This window comes from Protomyctophum bolini, assembly GCF_963924005.1.
Source record: "Protomyctophum bolini genome assembly, chromosome: 19".
Lineage (NCBI taxonomy): Eukaryota > Metazoa > Chordata > Actinopteri > Myctophiformes > Myctophidae > Protomyctophum > Protomyctophum bolini.
Genome location: NC_137880.1, coordinates 9,130,077 through 9,145,272, shown reverse-complemented (window position 1 = coordinate 9,145,272; position 15,196 = coordinate 9,130,077). Strand labels below are relative to the sequence as shown.

Genomic DNA, 15,196 nt, shown 5'->3' with positions numbered 1-15,196 from the left:
GTTTTTGGCTGCAGATTTCTATTTTAGTTTAGTCATTGCACCGCTCGGTTCACGTGGGTGTGATTTTTTTTTAAATAAATGAATGATATTGATGAGTTCACGAGAACACAGTTGTCATGACGATGCACTTTGCATCATTGTTAGGTACAGAATGGAATTGTTGTTGGAATTGTAATATATTGATTTGATGTGAGGATGTTTTGAAATAGGTTTTGTAAAAGAAAATTAAGGTTTTGAGAAAATCTAATCTCTCTCTCTCTCTCTCTCTCTCTCTCTCTCTCTCTCTCTCTCTCTCTCTATGTCTCTCTCTCTAACAGTACGCAGCATGGTTGGTGATATGGATGATATGGAACGTGTTCATCATCTGTTTCTACCTGGAGGTTGGAGACCTGTCCAAAGTAAGTGTCTTTTATTCATGTCCTCGCTCTACACACACTGTGTGCGTGTGTGTGTGTGTGTGTGTGTGTGTGTGTGTGTGTGTGTGTGTGTGTGTGTGTGTGTGTGTGTGTGTGTGCGTGTGCGCGTGCGTGCGTGCGTGTGTTGGTGCATTATTTATTTCATTTAATTTCATTTAAGCAGCCTGAGAAGGCACTATTGAATATATTGATAAAAAAAAGTATGCTGGTGTGTTGAAATAACGTTTTACAAATGAGAGAATTTGACGGGGAAAAGTTTGCAACGGGGTCACAGGGTGTTGGAAAAGTGTCTCACATCAGCCCAGATGTTTGTGTGTTCCTGCTGTTCAAACACACACACTCGCCTTGACCCAGTTACACAGAGAGAGAGAGAGAGAGAGACACCTTTTTAATGCATTACTGTAAGACCTGGGGACGATTCTTTAACCCATTTTGACCTGAGATCAGATTCTATAAATGTCTTCTACATCCTGACGGTTTTCTGAAAAAGCTATGTTTCTATGTCAGTCGTTCTTCGATTTTTCAAAAATAGCAGACCTACAAGCTCGTATAGCGCGTCACTCGGTGGCGCTATGAGCTTGTAGATCTGCTATTTTTCAATAGCTAAAGCATAACATGATGCTATAAAACCAAAAGGGGTTCCCGTCCCAAAAATGCGTTAATGCCTTCTAAATCAGAAGATCTCACACAAGTTTTTAAAAAAAATTAACATTATAAAAACAAAAATAGCAGACATACAAGCCCATCTGCAAAGCAAATAATGGGTTAACATGAAAATGTTTCGCTTGACTATCCATCATTTTTTGTGCATTTTGACATAATGCCGTAATGACAATGCGCCCCGGTCCTAGGAATGATAATAAAAGTATTAACCCATTCTGACCTGAGATCAGATTCATACGAGGTTTCCACTGGACACACACTGGTCTGATTAACCCATTCTGACCTGAGATCAGTCGTTCTTCGATTTTTCAAAAATAGCAGACCTACAAAGCTCGTAGCGCGCCACTCGGTGGGTTGTAGATCTGCTATTTTTCAATAGCTAAAGCATATAACATGATGCTAACGCCAAAATGGCTTCCCGTTCAGAATGCGTTAAGGGACATTTGTCATTCTGACTGGTTGAAAATGGATATTTTCTTTTCTCCGACATGTGTTCTTGCGCACTACAGTATGCCTGTGACTCTGATACAAGGCTCGGTAATGGCCTCGGCCTTGCATTTCACTGAGTGATCAGTTTAGTTTGACATAATGATGATGGCCGTTTTCTCCAAAGGACGGTGCAGGCGGCCTCGTTCACCACGGCGTTTGTGAACCAGAGTTTTCTTCTTAACTTCTTGATGGCCAAGGACGTGCTTTTTGGACGTGTTAATACAAATCCCTCGAGGCCAAGGACGTGGCCTTGACGTGGTATACATACCACGTCAAGGCCATGTCTTTTTATAACAAAATAATCGATTTTTAGACTTTTATTTTTTATTTTTTATGTAATCTACCAAAAACCGGCCGAAATCCGCGCGATCGTGCACTATCGTGCACGCGCGCCGTCTCTATGTGAATCGCGGCAAAAAATCTGACATTTTGAGATCTTCTGGGGCTTTTTTGAGCTTAATTTGAGTAAGAAAAGAAAGAGCTAATGCTAGCTTAGAAATCCGGAGGAGTCAAGGTATCTTCTGAGAGGTCAAACTATCACTTCCTGTTTACTCCCTTGAACAGGAAGTGATTTCGCCAGATCTTACTCTAGTGCCATTTTCAGCATAATGGTGCGTTCCCGCCATCTGGTGGCAGTTTTGGGTATTACAGCAAGACTGACTGGAAAACTGAATCTAATATATTTTGATCGCTGTTCTTTCTTTTTCCATAAAAATGCTTGGTAATAAGAGGGTTAAAAGTTTTCTTCATCATAACCCATTTAGACCTATAGGCTCGACTCTACCAAATGTCTTCTAAATCATGACAGTTTTCTGAAAACGGCGTGCATACTTAGTTTAGACTATAGTCATTGGTTAGACATGGGTTAAGGTTAGGTTTAGGTGTGAGGTTAGGTTTAGGGTGAGGGTTTGAGATATAGGTTGTAGTTGTATAGGACTAATGACTGGTCTAAACCAATGACTAGTCTAAGCCAAAACCTGTCTGAACTAAGTACTGCTGCACCCCTGAAAACATTATTTCATGTCAAGGACCGCAAAGAATATATGTATTTGGCCCCCGACCCCCATCTGAAAATATTCTGTTCCAGGAACCCTCCCGGTAAGTGCAGCTTTCTGTTGTTGCTATAGGAGAAGTGCTTAGTGCCAACTCAAAACAACCTGGTAAATAAATAATGTTTTGTACAGGCTATTTAGATGACTTATAGCCTGCGGGTTCTCAACCTGTTTGGCTATGCGTTGGCCATGTCTCGTGACCCCCCCCCAACACAAATTGACGGCTATACAATAACCTTTATAATAGAAAGAATACATCATAAATAAACACTGAAACTAGATAAAATCGTTAAGTTTATGCACATACATAGGCCTATGTGCAAACTCTTTATTTCCATTTTCCAGCCGTTCACTTGCAAAACACACACACACATATATATATATATATATATATATATATATATATATATATATATATATATGCAAAATACGATAAGGGTATCGCAACAGGCCCACCTTTGCAGGTACTCGCTCCTGCGCCATCTGTGGGCCAGTGGCCTCGCTCTCTCCGTCTCTCCTTCCCTCAAGGCACCGACGGGACTCTGCATGGCAGGGGCGTCCTCCTCCCTGAGCCAAGACTAGGCTTGACCGCATACCTCGAATAGACCGGAGTTGGGTGGCTTCAGCAGGTTATCAAATGGGCACCCCCCTTCACTGGTGTTTCGTTGATTTAAGCCCATGACACCTCGGAGGGGCTCAACGGCAGATCCAGCGTCCTGGCTCTACCCCCGCTGAACACCACCCAACTCTATGTCTTTAGTCCTTCAGTAGGCCGGCTCTGCCACCGCACCTCTCTTTGTATCCAGATCCACCGTGATGCTTCCTCTGCCCGCTTAGTGATGTTGGCTACCAGCCGTTTCCTAGCAAGCCCTTCAATCCCCAGCAGTCCGAGGGCTCTCCATAGCGACTGTCCGGCAAAGCCCCTGCAGCTCACCTCCACCGGCAGATTCCAGGCCTTCCATCCGTTTTGCTGGCTCTCGAGGATGAGAGCTTGGTATTTCTTGAGCTTGCGCTCGTACGCTTCCTCCATCCTCTCTTCCCAGGGTACCGTCAGCTCGATAAGCACCACCTGTTTGGTACCTTTAGACCAGAGGACAATATCTGGTCTCAGGCTAGTGTGGGCTATCTCCTCTGGGAATTTGAGCTGCTTCTTCAGGTCGGCCCGCATCTCCCAGTCGCTTGCCGTGGCCAGGACCCCTTTGCTCCTCCCTCCTGCTGCTGCGCTTTCTCCTGCCCTGACAAAATGGATAAAGCGGGGCCCATCAGAAAGCTTTCTTGACCTTGTCCTTGCCAGCTCGACACCCTCTGCCAACTGTGTTAGGATCTGATCGTGTCGCCACCGGAACTTGCCATCTGCTAAGCTTGAGCGACATGAAGAGAGGACATGCTCAAGGTTAGCTATCCTTCCGCAGAGCGTGCAGCTAGGGCTCGCTACCAGTCCCCATGTGTGGAGATTTGATGGAGTAGGCAGGACATCATATACCGAACACAACAGGAACTTGATCCGGTGGCCTTCCATGCTCCAGATGTCCTGCCAGGTTAGAGCCCTCTCTCTTACACTCTCCCATCTTGTCCAGCTGCCTTGTTTCCTCATGGCTACAGCCTTGACATGCCGGTTTTCCTCCTCAGCCTTTCGGACCTCTCTCTGCACCATGCCTCGCCGCTCCTTTGGGTCAGCTTTGTTCCAGCTTGTTCTGGTGGAGCAACCCAGACCCATCCTTCCCTGGGCTACTGACCCAACGAGGTCAGCATGATGCAGTCGATCTTCGGCTTCCTTCAGTGCTCTGCTGGCTGACCACTTTCGGCCTGTCCTGACAACAATGCCTGCCTCACGTACTCTCTCGTCTTTGCTGTCTCGTAGCATCATGGCCTGGCGTGTTTTTGTCGCCTTGTACTCCTCCACCACGGATGTTATTGGCAGCTGTAGCTTGCTGCCTGTGCTGTACAGGCCAATGGAGCAGAAGCTTCTTGGGACGCCCAGCCATCTCCTCAAGTAGGTGTTCAGCTTTCTCTCCAGCCCCTCAACTGTGGAGACAGGTACCTCATAAACCAGGAGTGGCCAGAGCAGTCTGGGGAGCACCCCATGTTGGTAACCCCAGGCCTTGTACTTGCCCGGCAGGCCACTCTTCTCCAGAGATTTCATCCAAGTCTCTGCTTGGATAAGCATCTCCTTCACACTCTGCCTGTCATTGAGGTCATTTCTGTACCACTTCCCCAAGCACTTCACAGGTTTCTCTTGGACAGTTGGGATGATGTTCTCCCCAATCTTGAATCGAAACCGGTCCTGGACACGCCCCTTCTTCAGTACTAGGCTTCTGGATTTTGCTGGTTTGAACTCCATCCTTGCCCAATTGGTGAGCTCAATCAAGTCCTCCAAAATCCATCTTCCTTCTGGCACTGACCTTGCTGTGATGGTGAGGTCGTCCATGAATGCTCTGATCGGCAACATCTGGACGCCACTTGCAAGTACTGCACCTCGACGCAACTTCTCTGCTGACTTGACGAGAAGGTTCATCGCTGCGGAAAACAGAATCACTGAGATTGTGCAGCCAGTGACAATGCCCACCTCTAGTCTCTGCCAGTCAGTGGTGAATTCTCCGCAGGTGAAACGCATGTTGAATCTGTCAAAGTAGTGCTGCAAGAGCTTCTGGAATCGCTCTGGGATATGGTAGGTCTTCAGAGTCAACTCGACTAGCTTGTGGGGTATCGTTCCATAGGCATTTGTTAGATCAAGCCATAGAACTGCCAGGTCACCGTGGTTTCTCTTTGCGTCCTCAATGATCTTGGAGATGACGCTGGTGTGTTCAAGACAGCCGGATACCCCTGGAATGCCACCTTTTTGAACCGAAGTGTCCATGTAGTCATTGTCCAACATGAAGGTGGTCAACCTCTTCGCCAGAATCCCCAGAAAGATCTTAGCTTCCACGTTGAGAAGCGAGATGGTACGGAATTGCTTAATCCCTGTAGAGTTTTCTTCCTTAGGGATGAAGCACCCCTCAGCAACCAACCAGTCATCAGCAAGGAAGTTCTTTCTCCATGCCACTGTCAGTAGCTTCCAGAGTCGTTTCCTGAGACTTTCGCAATGCTTGTAAACGTTGTACTGGATGCCGTTTGGCCCTGGGGCTGACTTTCCCCTTGCCTTTTTGAGAAAGCTGTTGACTTCCTGCCAGGTTGGTTCCCCTACCTTGAAGGGGATAGTTGGTTCAGCTGGTTTGATGAGCCTCTCCATCTCCTCTAAACTGTCCTCCCTTCTGGGATCATTGTGGACCTGACGAAGGTGCTCCTCCACTTCTTCCTTTGTTGCTTTCAACTCCCCTGATCTTTTGTCGCCCAGGAGTTTCGACAGGTAATTGAATGGATTCTTAGTGAAGTTTGCCCTTTCCTTCAAGCGACGCTTCCTGTCCCTGCGGTGACACTCTGCTCGGCGCAAGATCTTAATGCGCTCTCTCAAGTTGTCTCGAATTTCTGTGATAGCTGGTCTCTCATCTGCTGTTGCTTCGCGAAAGGCCTTCTTAATCCTCCGCAGATCCGCTCTAAGGCTTGCTATTTCCTTCAGGCGTCTGTTTTCCTGGGGCTGGATGTTTACTCTACGTTTCAGCTCTTTCTTTCCGAAGCGATCAGCACCCATGCTCCAGATAATCGAGGACATGGCCTTGAGCTTCTTCCCCACATCTCCTGCGATGGCTGCTTCCAGCACCTGGTCCGCATCACGATCGAACATCTCCCATTCTTTCCTTGCAGCTGCAGTTGGCCAGTTGACTCGTTCTTTCCGAACGTCTCCAGAACGAGTGTTCTGACCAGGCCGTCTGGTATCCTGAATGACTTCCCTCTCACTCTGGTGCCTTGCCGCCTCCGTCACACCAGCGATGCTGCTCCTGACCCCCTCTTCATCATGTGCCTGGAGATTCTGGGGACTGTGGTTTGTGTCCTGCCCCAGCCTCTCCTCCGACTCACCAGGTTGCCCTGTGCGTTGCACATTACTATTATTAACAGAAGGAAAGCTATCATATATATATATATATATATGATAGCTTTCCTTCTGTTCATGGAGGACTGAAGACTGACATCACCGAAAACCAGAAATGGACGCTTTGTGAAGCGCAGCCCGTAGAGTAGACTTTTGCCATAAGCGAACGAGTCACAAAACGACAGAGGAGATGTTTGGAATCTCTCTGGGGCTACTTCGCCTTCATTTCATCCTCGGAATCCTCAAATGATGCTTGCACAACATCAAGCTAATCGAGGGGGGAAAAACACACACACACACACACACACATGCCCAGTAACCATTTCAGCACCATGGATAGCTCTCAAACACATTTCAAACAGCTTTCAAACAAAAAAGCCACTGGTTTAAACGGCATTTGGAAGCAAGCCCAAGTAAGTAACTACACACATAATCGGTACAGAAAGTGATATCTCTTTCTCTCTCTCTCTCTCTCTCTCTCTGGCTCTCATGGTGTTTGTATGTGACAGATATGAGAGTGGACCGCGGACAGCTCTGGGCGTTAAATGACACAGCGTGCGTGTGTGTGTGCGCATTTGTGTGCCTTCCTTGCCACTATTGGGACATCCTGTCATCCAATGTATGACAGTGTGTGTGTGACACACACACACACACACACACACACACACACACACACACACACACACACACACACACACACCTGCCAGTCATCTATAGGATAAAGCATGCTTTTGGGATTTTATGTGTGTGTGTGTGTGTGTGTGTGTGTGTGTGTGTGTGTGTGTGTGTGTGTGTGTGTGTGTGTGTGTGTGTACACACACACAGAGTGACAGTTTTCTCTCCATAAAGCGTCTTGCTAAATCTGTCAGAGATTCTGAAAATACTTTTTGACATTAATTGTATGGCATCCCTGGTTCATTAGCTGGTGTGTGTGTGAGAGAGAGAGAGAGAGAGAGAGAGAGAGGGGGAGAGGGAGAGGGAGAGGGAGATAGATTAGAAGTGTAGATGCTTAGAGGCTTATGCTTCCTAAGGCTTCGTACACACATAAAGAACAACTGTTCAAGGTCAAGGTCAAGGTAAACTTTATTGTCCACAAGGGAAATTTGTCTTGGGCTTTCACCCCAGCTGCAGCCACACATAAAACATCAAAGACAACAAAAATACATTACAGAGGAAGACACAACATTACACAATTGCACACATTATGTGGATTATCAGGCCTCACGAAGTTACCGCTGTTTCAGAGCCTCGTTCAGCATCTGTGTTCTGCCTGTGTTTCATGGCCGCCCCAATGCTTTTCCAATATAAGTGACGTGGTTTTGCCCCCCTCCATCCCCCTTTGACCAAACACAAGTGTTTGGTCAAACCACGTGACTTCCATTGGAAAAGCATTGGGCCGGCCATGAAACACAGGCCGAGCACAGAACATTGGTTCTTTATGTGTGTACGAAGCCTAATGTTCAGTGGCTCTCACACACATTTTAAAACCTTGCCTGCCCTGAGTGCTGTCCATGTTGTTGAAATAGTTATTAGTCATTAGTGTTTATTTTGTGTGTGTGTGTGTGTGTGTGTGTGTGTGTGTGGTGAATCTTTACCATGGTCCATTCATTCATACATTGGGAGGTTCAGTGTCTTCATTGGACGACCCGCTCTACCTCCTGAGCCACAGAGCGAAATAAACCCTCAAAAATAAACATGCCGTAATCCTGGTCTCTATACTGCCTCCTCCTGGTCAGCCCAGGAGCATGATGAAAAAAAAAGGGGAAAAAAGACTAAAGTCTGACATTAGTCTGACAGTCAGACAGACAGTCAGACAGACAGACAGACAGACAGACCGCGGTGTAAGCTTGTATATCGCCTATTTATTTTTTGGGGGGCGCCCGACCACCGTCGTATATAAGGCCGGAGTTAAGAGGCCAGACCTCCGTCATGGTGAGGCGCACGTCATTCTCCACGAGCAACAACAACACATGACCCTTATATTAGTGCATGTGAATTAGCTTCACACCCTCTGCCGAGACGATGCATAAACACTCTCCACACAAACACACACACACACACACACACACAATTCCCCGAGACCCTAGGCCAATCAGAACGCAGAGAAGAGCTGTAGGCATTAAGGGATGGGGCCTCTATATAATGCCCATGGGAAATTACAGCCAAACAACGCAGAGAGACGCAAGCGTGACTGATGATACAGAGAGAGAGAGAGAGAGAGAGAGAGAGAGATCATGATCGTCTGCCCGTCTGTCTTTATGACTGGAGGCGGAGTCAATGGGGTCTGACTGGCTGACTGGCTGACTGGCTGATTGATTGATTGATTGATTGATTTGGCCTAAATGTTTCACTGACAGTCTATTTAGCTGGATGGCTGTTTGCCTTGCATTTAGTGGTTAGAAAGTCGTGTGCGTGCGCGCGTGCGCTTGCGTGCATTGTGGGTGCGTGTGTATGTGAGAGAGAGATACTGTATATTGTTCATTGGAGCGTAGCGAGGCCTTTCTCTCTCTCTCTCTCTCTTTCTCTCTCTCTCTTTCTTCAGAGCGGTGCACACACACACACACACACACACACACACACACGCGCGCACACGTACAGGCACACGCGCACACACACACACACACTCTCAAGAGAGATGGACGACAGGCCAGGAGAGAGAGATGAGAGAGGAGGATGACAGTAACACAGGGAGCAACGATGGGGGTGGCAGAGAGATAGTGGCGTGCGTGCGTGCGTGCGTGCGTGCGTGAAAAATAGTGCAATTCTTTGAATATATATATTCTTTCACGGTGAACGTTTTTTAACTTCTTCTGGGGGGTCCCTGGAACAACATATTTTCAGATGGGGGTCGGCGACCGGATACAGATAATTCTGGGGTCCTTAATAGTTTGAGAACCACTGACATAATACAAACATAGGTTTTTTTTACAAAACTCTCAGGATTCAGTAGAAATCGTAGAATCGTCCCTCAGGTCCAAAGGGTTTAAGATGTGCTTGAATCATTACATCCACAATGGATTTTGTGGATGTGATTTTGCTGCAAATGAAATGTGATATGTCCTTTTGTGTGGACACGAACACATTGTTAAAATGCCTGTTGGAGGGTATAAGCGTCGATGGATTTATCGGCTTGTTTATCAGATCTCATATGCATGAGTACACTTACGCGTACGCGCGTGTGTGTTTGTGTGTGTGTGTGTGCGCGTGCACGTGAGTCTAGCTATCCGCTAATATCCACAACGTGTATGATTTTACGTGTGTATACAGTATGCCTACTTGAGTTCACAGTTAAGACAGTATGCACACACATACTGTACACATGCGTGCAAACGCGTGCACGCACACACACACAGACACACACACACACACACACACACACACACACGCACACACACACACACACACACACTCACGGCCCGCTGTCCAGTCCAGAGGAAATATTAATAATAGCCAATCCTCCAATAACGGTGTTATGAGTCTGGAGGCAAAGTGAGGCCATTTATCACCAGATGGATAACTATGTCATGTCTCTCTGTGTGGCTGTGGGGGCTAAATGTTACTGCAGCACGTTCTATACCACACAGAGCCATGCATCCCGACGCTAGTGTGAGCGTCACTTCAGGTGTGCTTTTCTAAACATTGTTCCCATACTTGTACATGGGAACAATTATATGATTCTGTAGTGTTTTGTTATTGTTATGAATTAGTGAGCGCAGCGAGCGCCGCCGTCACACATTATGTTGACAAAACGCTGGTGGGGAACGCGCACGCACGCATGCACGCACGCACACACGCGTACGCACGCACGCACACGCACGCACGCGCACGCATACAACAGCTACAAAGCATCAGCATGTGTTCTCCACAGTCCACACATGGCTATATCTCTGTCCGGCGTGTCAGGCCCTCTCTCTCTCTCTCTCGCCTCAGCACACGCTGACACTGTGTGAAGGAAGAAGTACAATACTTGATTAAATGCACTTCATTACATTACGCCACCGGGAGGGGGGGGGGGGGTAAAACCAACATGTTGTGTGGTAGCAGGTCAACGGGGGGGGGGGGGTAAAACCTAGCCTGGTTAATAAACCAGACTAATATCGCACGGACGGCGGGATATTAGTCTGGGGAGGCTCAGCTTGGATTTCATTTCCAGGGCGGCGGGTTGAAACATTTTCTCTTTGACGCAATTGGTCAGAGCTATACTGTCAGTCAAAGGTCTCAAGCATTGAAAGTCACTGTACCAAAGCCCGCCCATATTGCATGTACCGTGTCCCGATTGGCCGCCCCATTTCTCTGGTGTATAGGAAATGGGCGTACAATTGAGCCTCTCCAGACCGTAATCCGCCGGCAGGCAATTTTTTCTTTGCCAACGGCTGATTCGGTCTGGTTTATTAACCAGGCTAGGTAAAACCAACATGTTGTGTGGTAGCAGGTCAACAGGGGGGGGTAATACCAACATGTTGTGTGGTAGCAGGTCGCTCCACCAATGTGAATGTCCTCCCACAGTCGCTCGCTCTGCAGGTTGGCTGTTACCATGGCGATCAGGACAGGCTGGGTTGACCTTTGGCTGACCTCTTTTTTTTTTTTCTTGTTTTTTTCTTTTCTTTTTTTGCACTGACCGAAATCATGTAATTTCATCCTATAAACCGCCGTCACTGTATAATCTGCCTATTCATGATGATTTATTATAAATCAATCTGTGTTATTGATACCACCTGTCATCCCCCAGAGTTTGGGAGTCACACATGGACTATAACGTAACGTTCTCAGTCGACTGACTTCAGTCATTTACAATTTACAGTTTAAGCATTCAGCATGAGACGCACAGTAAGCAAGAACAACGTGGTAATATATTAAAGGCATAGATATAGTCGCCTTAAGGATCATGTTATGCAAGCTATAAGAACCTAACTTCTGTCTAACAGTATAGGATATTTGTACAATGAAACTATGAGTAGGCCTATATACACTATAGAATGATATGTCTACATACGTTGAGCCTTTGCAAATGCCTTTCATAGATTCCATAGAAGCCGGCAAGAGGGCACTTTTGGACATAAAGAACCCAGCGAAAATAGGTTGTAGACCTTCAGGGGCGATTTACGGGGCACAACCCAGCACTCTTTAGCTAGTGGAGATGTGTAGCCTCGGAAACCCAGACGTTTTTATTTCCAGGGAGAAAAAAAAAGTCTGGCCCTGAGTCCACTTCAATTCGGCATAGAGTAGCGCAAACATTGCTCACTCTCTGCTGATTTCTGATTGTCTGCACCTTTGTAAAATTGACATACACACGCACACATGTACACACACACGCTCCTCTCTCTCTCTGTCGCTCTAAGTAATTAGTCTCATGTCGCGCAGCTGCACATATATTCTCCCGGCGGATCCTGCCGGGAGCTGCCTATGCCATAAAAAGCATAGGTGAGTTCCAGGCTAGTGGAGATGTATAGCCTCGGAAACCCAGACGTTTTTATTTCCAGGGAGAAAAAAAGAACGTCTGGGGCCGAGTCCACTATGTCGCTCACTCCCCACAGAGCAGGGGGGGCGGCGGGGGGGCGGGGGGGGGGGGGGGGGGAGCATGTGTTTTTGCAACCAGCTGTTATTTTAATGATGTTTGGGAGACAAGAGACACGTTCCTGGGTTTTTTTTTATGTGGGTAAAATGAGCTTTTAGATAGTTTAGTATTTCAAAGTGTCTGTGACATCACGGACACAGGATTCCTTCCTGGGCTACATGGTTGTCTCAGTAAAGCTGACAGACGGGCACGGCCGTTTCCTGCTGTCTGGGCGTGTCTTTTCCGGGTTTTGAGACAGCTGGTGGATGGGAATTTATAGCTCCACCCCCGCGGCTGACTGCTGTGCTAGGGCAAGCGTTTCCGGGAAGCTGGCCGTGGGTGGAGCTTAATTTCCATCCACCAGCTGTCTAAAAAAACCCGGAAAAAGGTGAAAACGTTCCGGTAGGTCTGGTATAACAGCTTACGACACCCCTCCCCCCCCCCTCTCCACAAGGTGGGGCGAGTGCACCAAAGCATTGTGGTCATTGTAGTCACCCAGCAATCCCGCCAAAACCCTATAGTCAAACACACACAGACTGCATTATTGTTCTGCAGGCCGTATAGGGTTCACATTTCGAATTGTGCTATATATGCCGTTATACTATATACAAATACTGTTAACATTGAGTGACTGGAGTTTCTCCTGGCGGTGAAATGTCTCTTTTAGGCGTGTGTGTGTGTGTGTGTGTGTGTGTGCGTGTGCCCGTGTCCATTCCATAATGCGTGAGGAGCAGGTGCAGAGTCTGTGAAGGAGAACAAGTGACACTCCCTCTCTTTCTGTCCCTCAGCCTGTGTGTGCGTGTGTGTGTGCGTGTGTGTGTGTGTGTGTGTGTGTGTGCGTGTGTGTGTGTGTGTGTGTGTGTGTGTGCGTGTGTGTGTGTGTGTGCGTGTGTGTGTTGAAAAGTTCATTATAAAAACAATGAAAGAGGCTGTAGTACACTGATTGCTGTCTCTAAACTCATTCACGCTGACACACATGGAGAGAGAGAGAGAGAGAGAGCTGACATCAAGTGAAAAAAGCACAAAGGAAGTAAAAAAGTAGATAGAGAGAGAGAGAGAGAGAGAGACAGAATGGACAAATAATGAGGGGCACAGTGAAAGAGAGATTCATGCATATAATGAGAGACATGACTTCTCATTAATAAGAAATGGCGCAAAATTATATTAATTAATCAGAGGTCTGTTAATGAGACGTTTACTCACAGAGAGAGAGAGAGAGAGGAGGAGAGGAGGAGAAAAAAAAATCTGAAGCCAAGCGACTGTTGCGCACCGAAAACAGACGACCTAGCTCACAATGCGTAGCGGATGTGACGCATATGTCAGTGGTATAGTAACTAATGCTAGGTTTCCATTATAGTAACTAATGCTGGGTTTCCATATGTCAGTGTTTATAGTAACTAATGCTGGGTTTCCATATGTCAGTGGTGTATATAGTAACTAATGCTGGGTTTCCATATGTCAGTGGTGTATATAGTAACTAATGCTGGGTTTCCATATGTCAGTGGTGTATATAGTAACTAATGCTGGGTTTCCATTATGTCAGTGGTGTATATAGTAACTAATGCTAGGTTTCCATATGTCAGTGGTGTATATAGTAACTAATGCTGGGTTTCCATATGTCAGTGGTGTATATAGTAACTAATGCTAGGTTTCCATATGTCAGTGGTGTATATAGTAACTAATGCTAGGTTTCCATATGTCAGTACTTTGACGCGCTGTTTCAGTACCTGGCGAAGGCCGGTGAGGCCGAAACGTTGCATTTATTTTTTGTCCGCTCCGTCAAAACATTTTTGGGAGCTTTTTAAGCGTTGTGGATCTCCTCTCTCCTTCTCCAGTCGTGTGGATAACTAATGAATGTATTACCTTTTGCCACATTAAAGTCTAACATTTTCTATACTTAAACCCCAGCACAGTTACCAGTCTTGGACAGATACCGAGACATGGAGAGCATATCGAACTCTGTGAGGCCAAACCAAGTCCCTTTATTGCTATATTCTTACATGCAATCGGCATTCATGTCCACTCAGACGCTGTTTCCAGTGTTCAAGCAACGTATTCATGTTCCTTATATACGAGAGTGAGAGAGAGAGGGAGAGAGAGGGAGAGAGAGGGAGAGAGAGAGAGAGAGAGAGAGAGAGAGAGAGGTGATGGAGAGCCTCCTAGTGAAAAACATGTTTTTCCAGTTGAGTGTCATTCATGCTACAGTGCATCGCCTTAATATGCTTGATAAATGTCGAAGTGCTGCGCTTTTCATTCAACTAATAGCAAAGCTGTGGGGCATATAGTGTGAGCGCTGTGCGTGCGTGCATACGTGCACGTGTGAGACGTGCTTGCGCGAGTCCGCATGTGTGCGTTTGCTTGGGGCGTGTTTATACACGCAATTCTGTGTTTCTGTGAAAGTGCATTTGTGTGATTGTCCGTGCCATATGGGCACGTGCTGTTTTTTGTTATGTGCGCATGCATTCGTGCGTGTGCGCGTGTATGTGTGTGCGTGTGCTCCCATTGTGTGTGTGTGGGCGGGGGGGGGTCTATGCCTCCCGTGGCTAAATGGAGTCATTAAAATGTGCATTATTTAGAGCCAGTTGACCATCATAATTGATGGATGGGGCTGCAGAAGCCCTGGCCATTGCATTAGCACTGCCACAGCAGATACTGCTAGTGGCTATAGACCGCTACATGAAAATACAAATAACATAAAGACATTATTCACTATATATATATATATATATATATATATATATATATATACTAGAATTTCGCCCCCCTTCGGGGGGCTCAATCCTAGTGTCGTTGCAGCGCAATATGGGAAGAAGGAAATTGCGGGAGTTGACAGACTCAGAACCGAATAGTTCTGATGATCCTCATGGGGGCTACCCGCAGCCCCGCCTCCCCGCAGGCCCCCCCCCCCCCCCCCCACAGCGGTGGAAAAAAATAAGTTGATGTTTTCACTGGTAGGGGAGAGCCGCCACGGATGTAACATTTTGCACGTTTCATTTTTTTACTCGGAGATCCGTTTAGCTACACATGTAATATTTTCAGGCAACGGACCTACACA

At 46.8% G+C, this 15,196-nt stretch overlaps 1 protein-coding gene across 2 annotated transcripts in view; it reads left to right on the top strand.

The window, feature by feature from the left end:
• The window catches only part of nkain2 (sodium/potassium transporting ATPase interacting 2), a gene marked incomplete at its 3' end in the record, with an annotated part of 138,245 nt that overhangs the window by 85,124 nt on the left and 37,925 nt on the right, over window positions 1–15,196 (top strand). For both annotated transcript variants that reach the window (XM_080790408.1, XM_080790409.1), the window contains exon 3: window positions 318–398. In XM_080790408.1, the coding sequence (XP_080646534.1) occupies window positions 318–398 (81 nt within the window). The remainder of the gene's footprint in view (window positions 1–317; window positions 399–15,196) is intronic.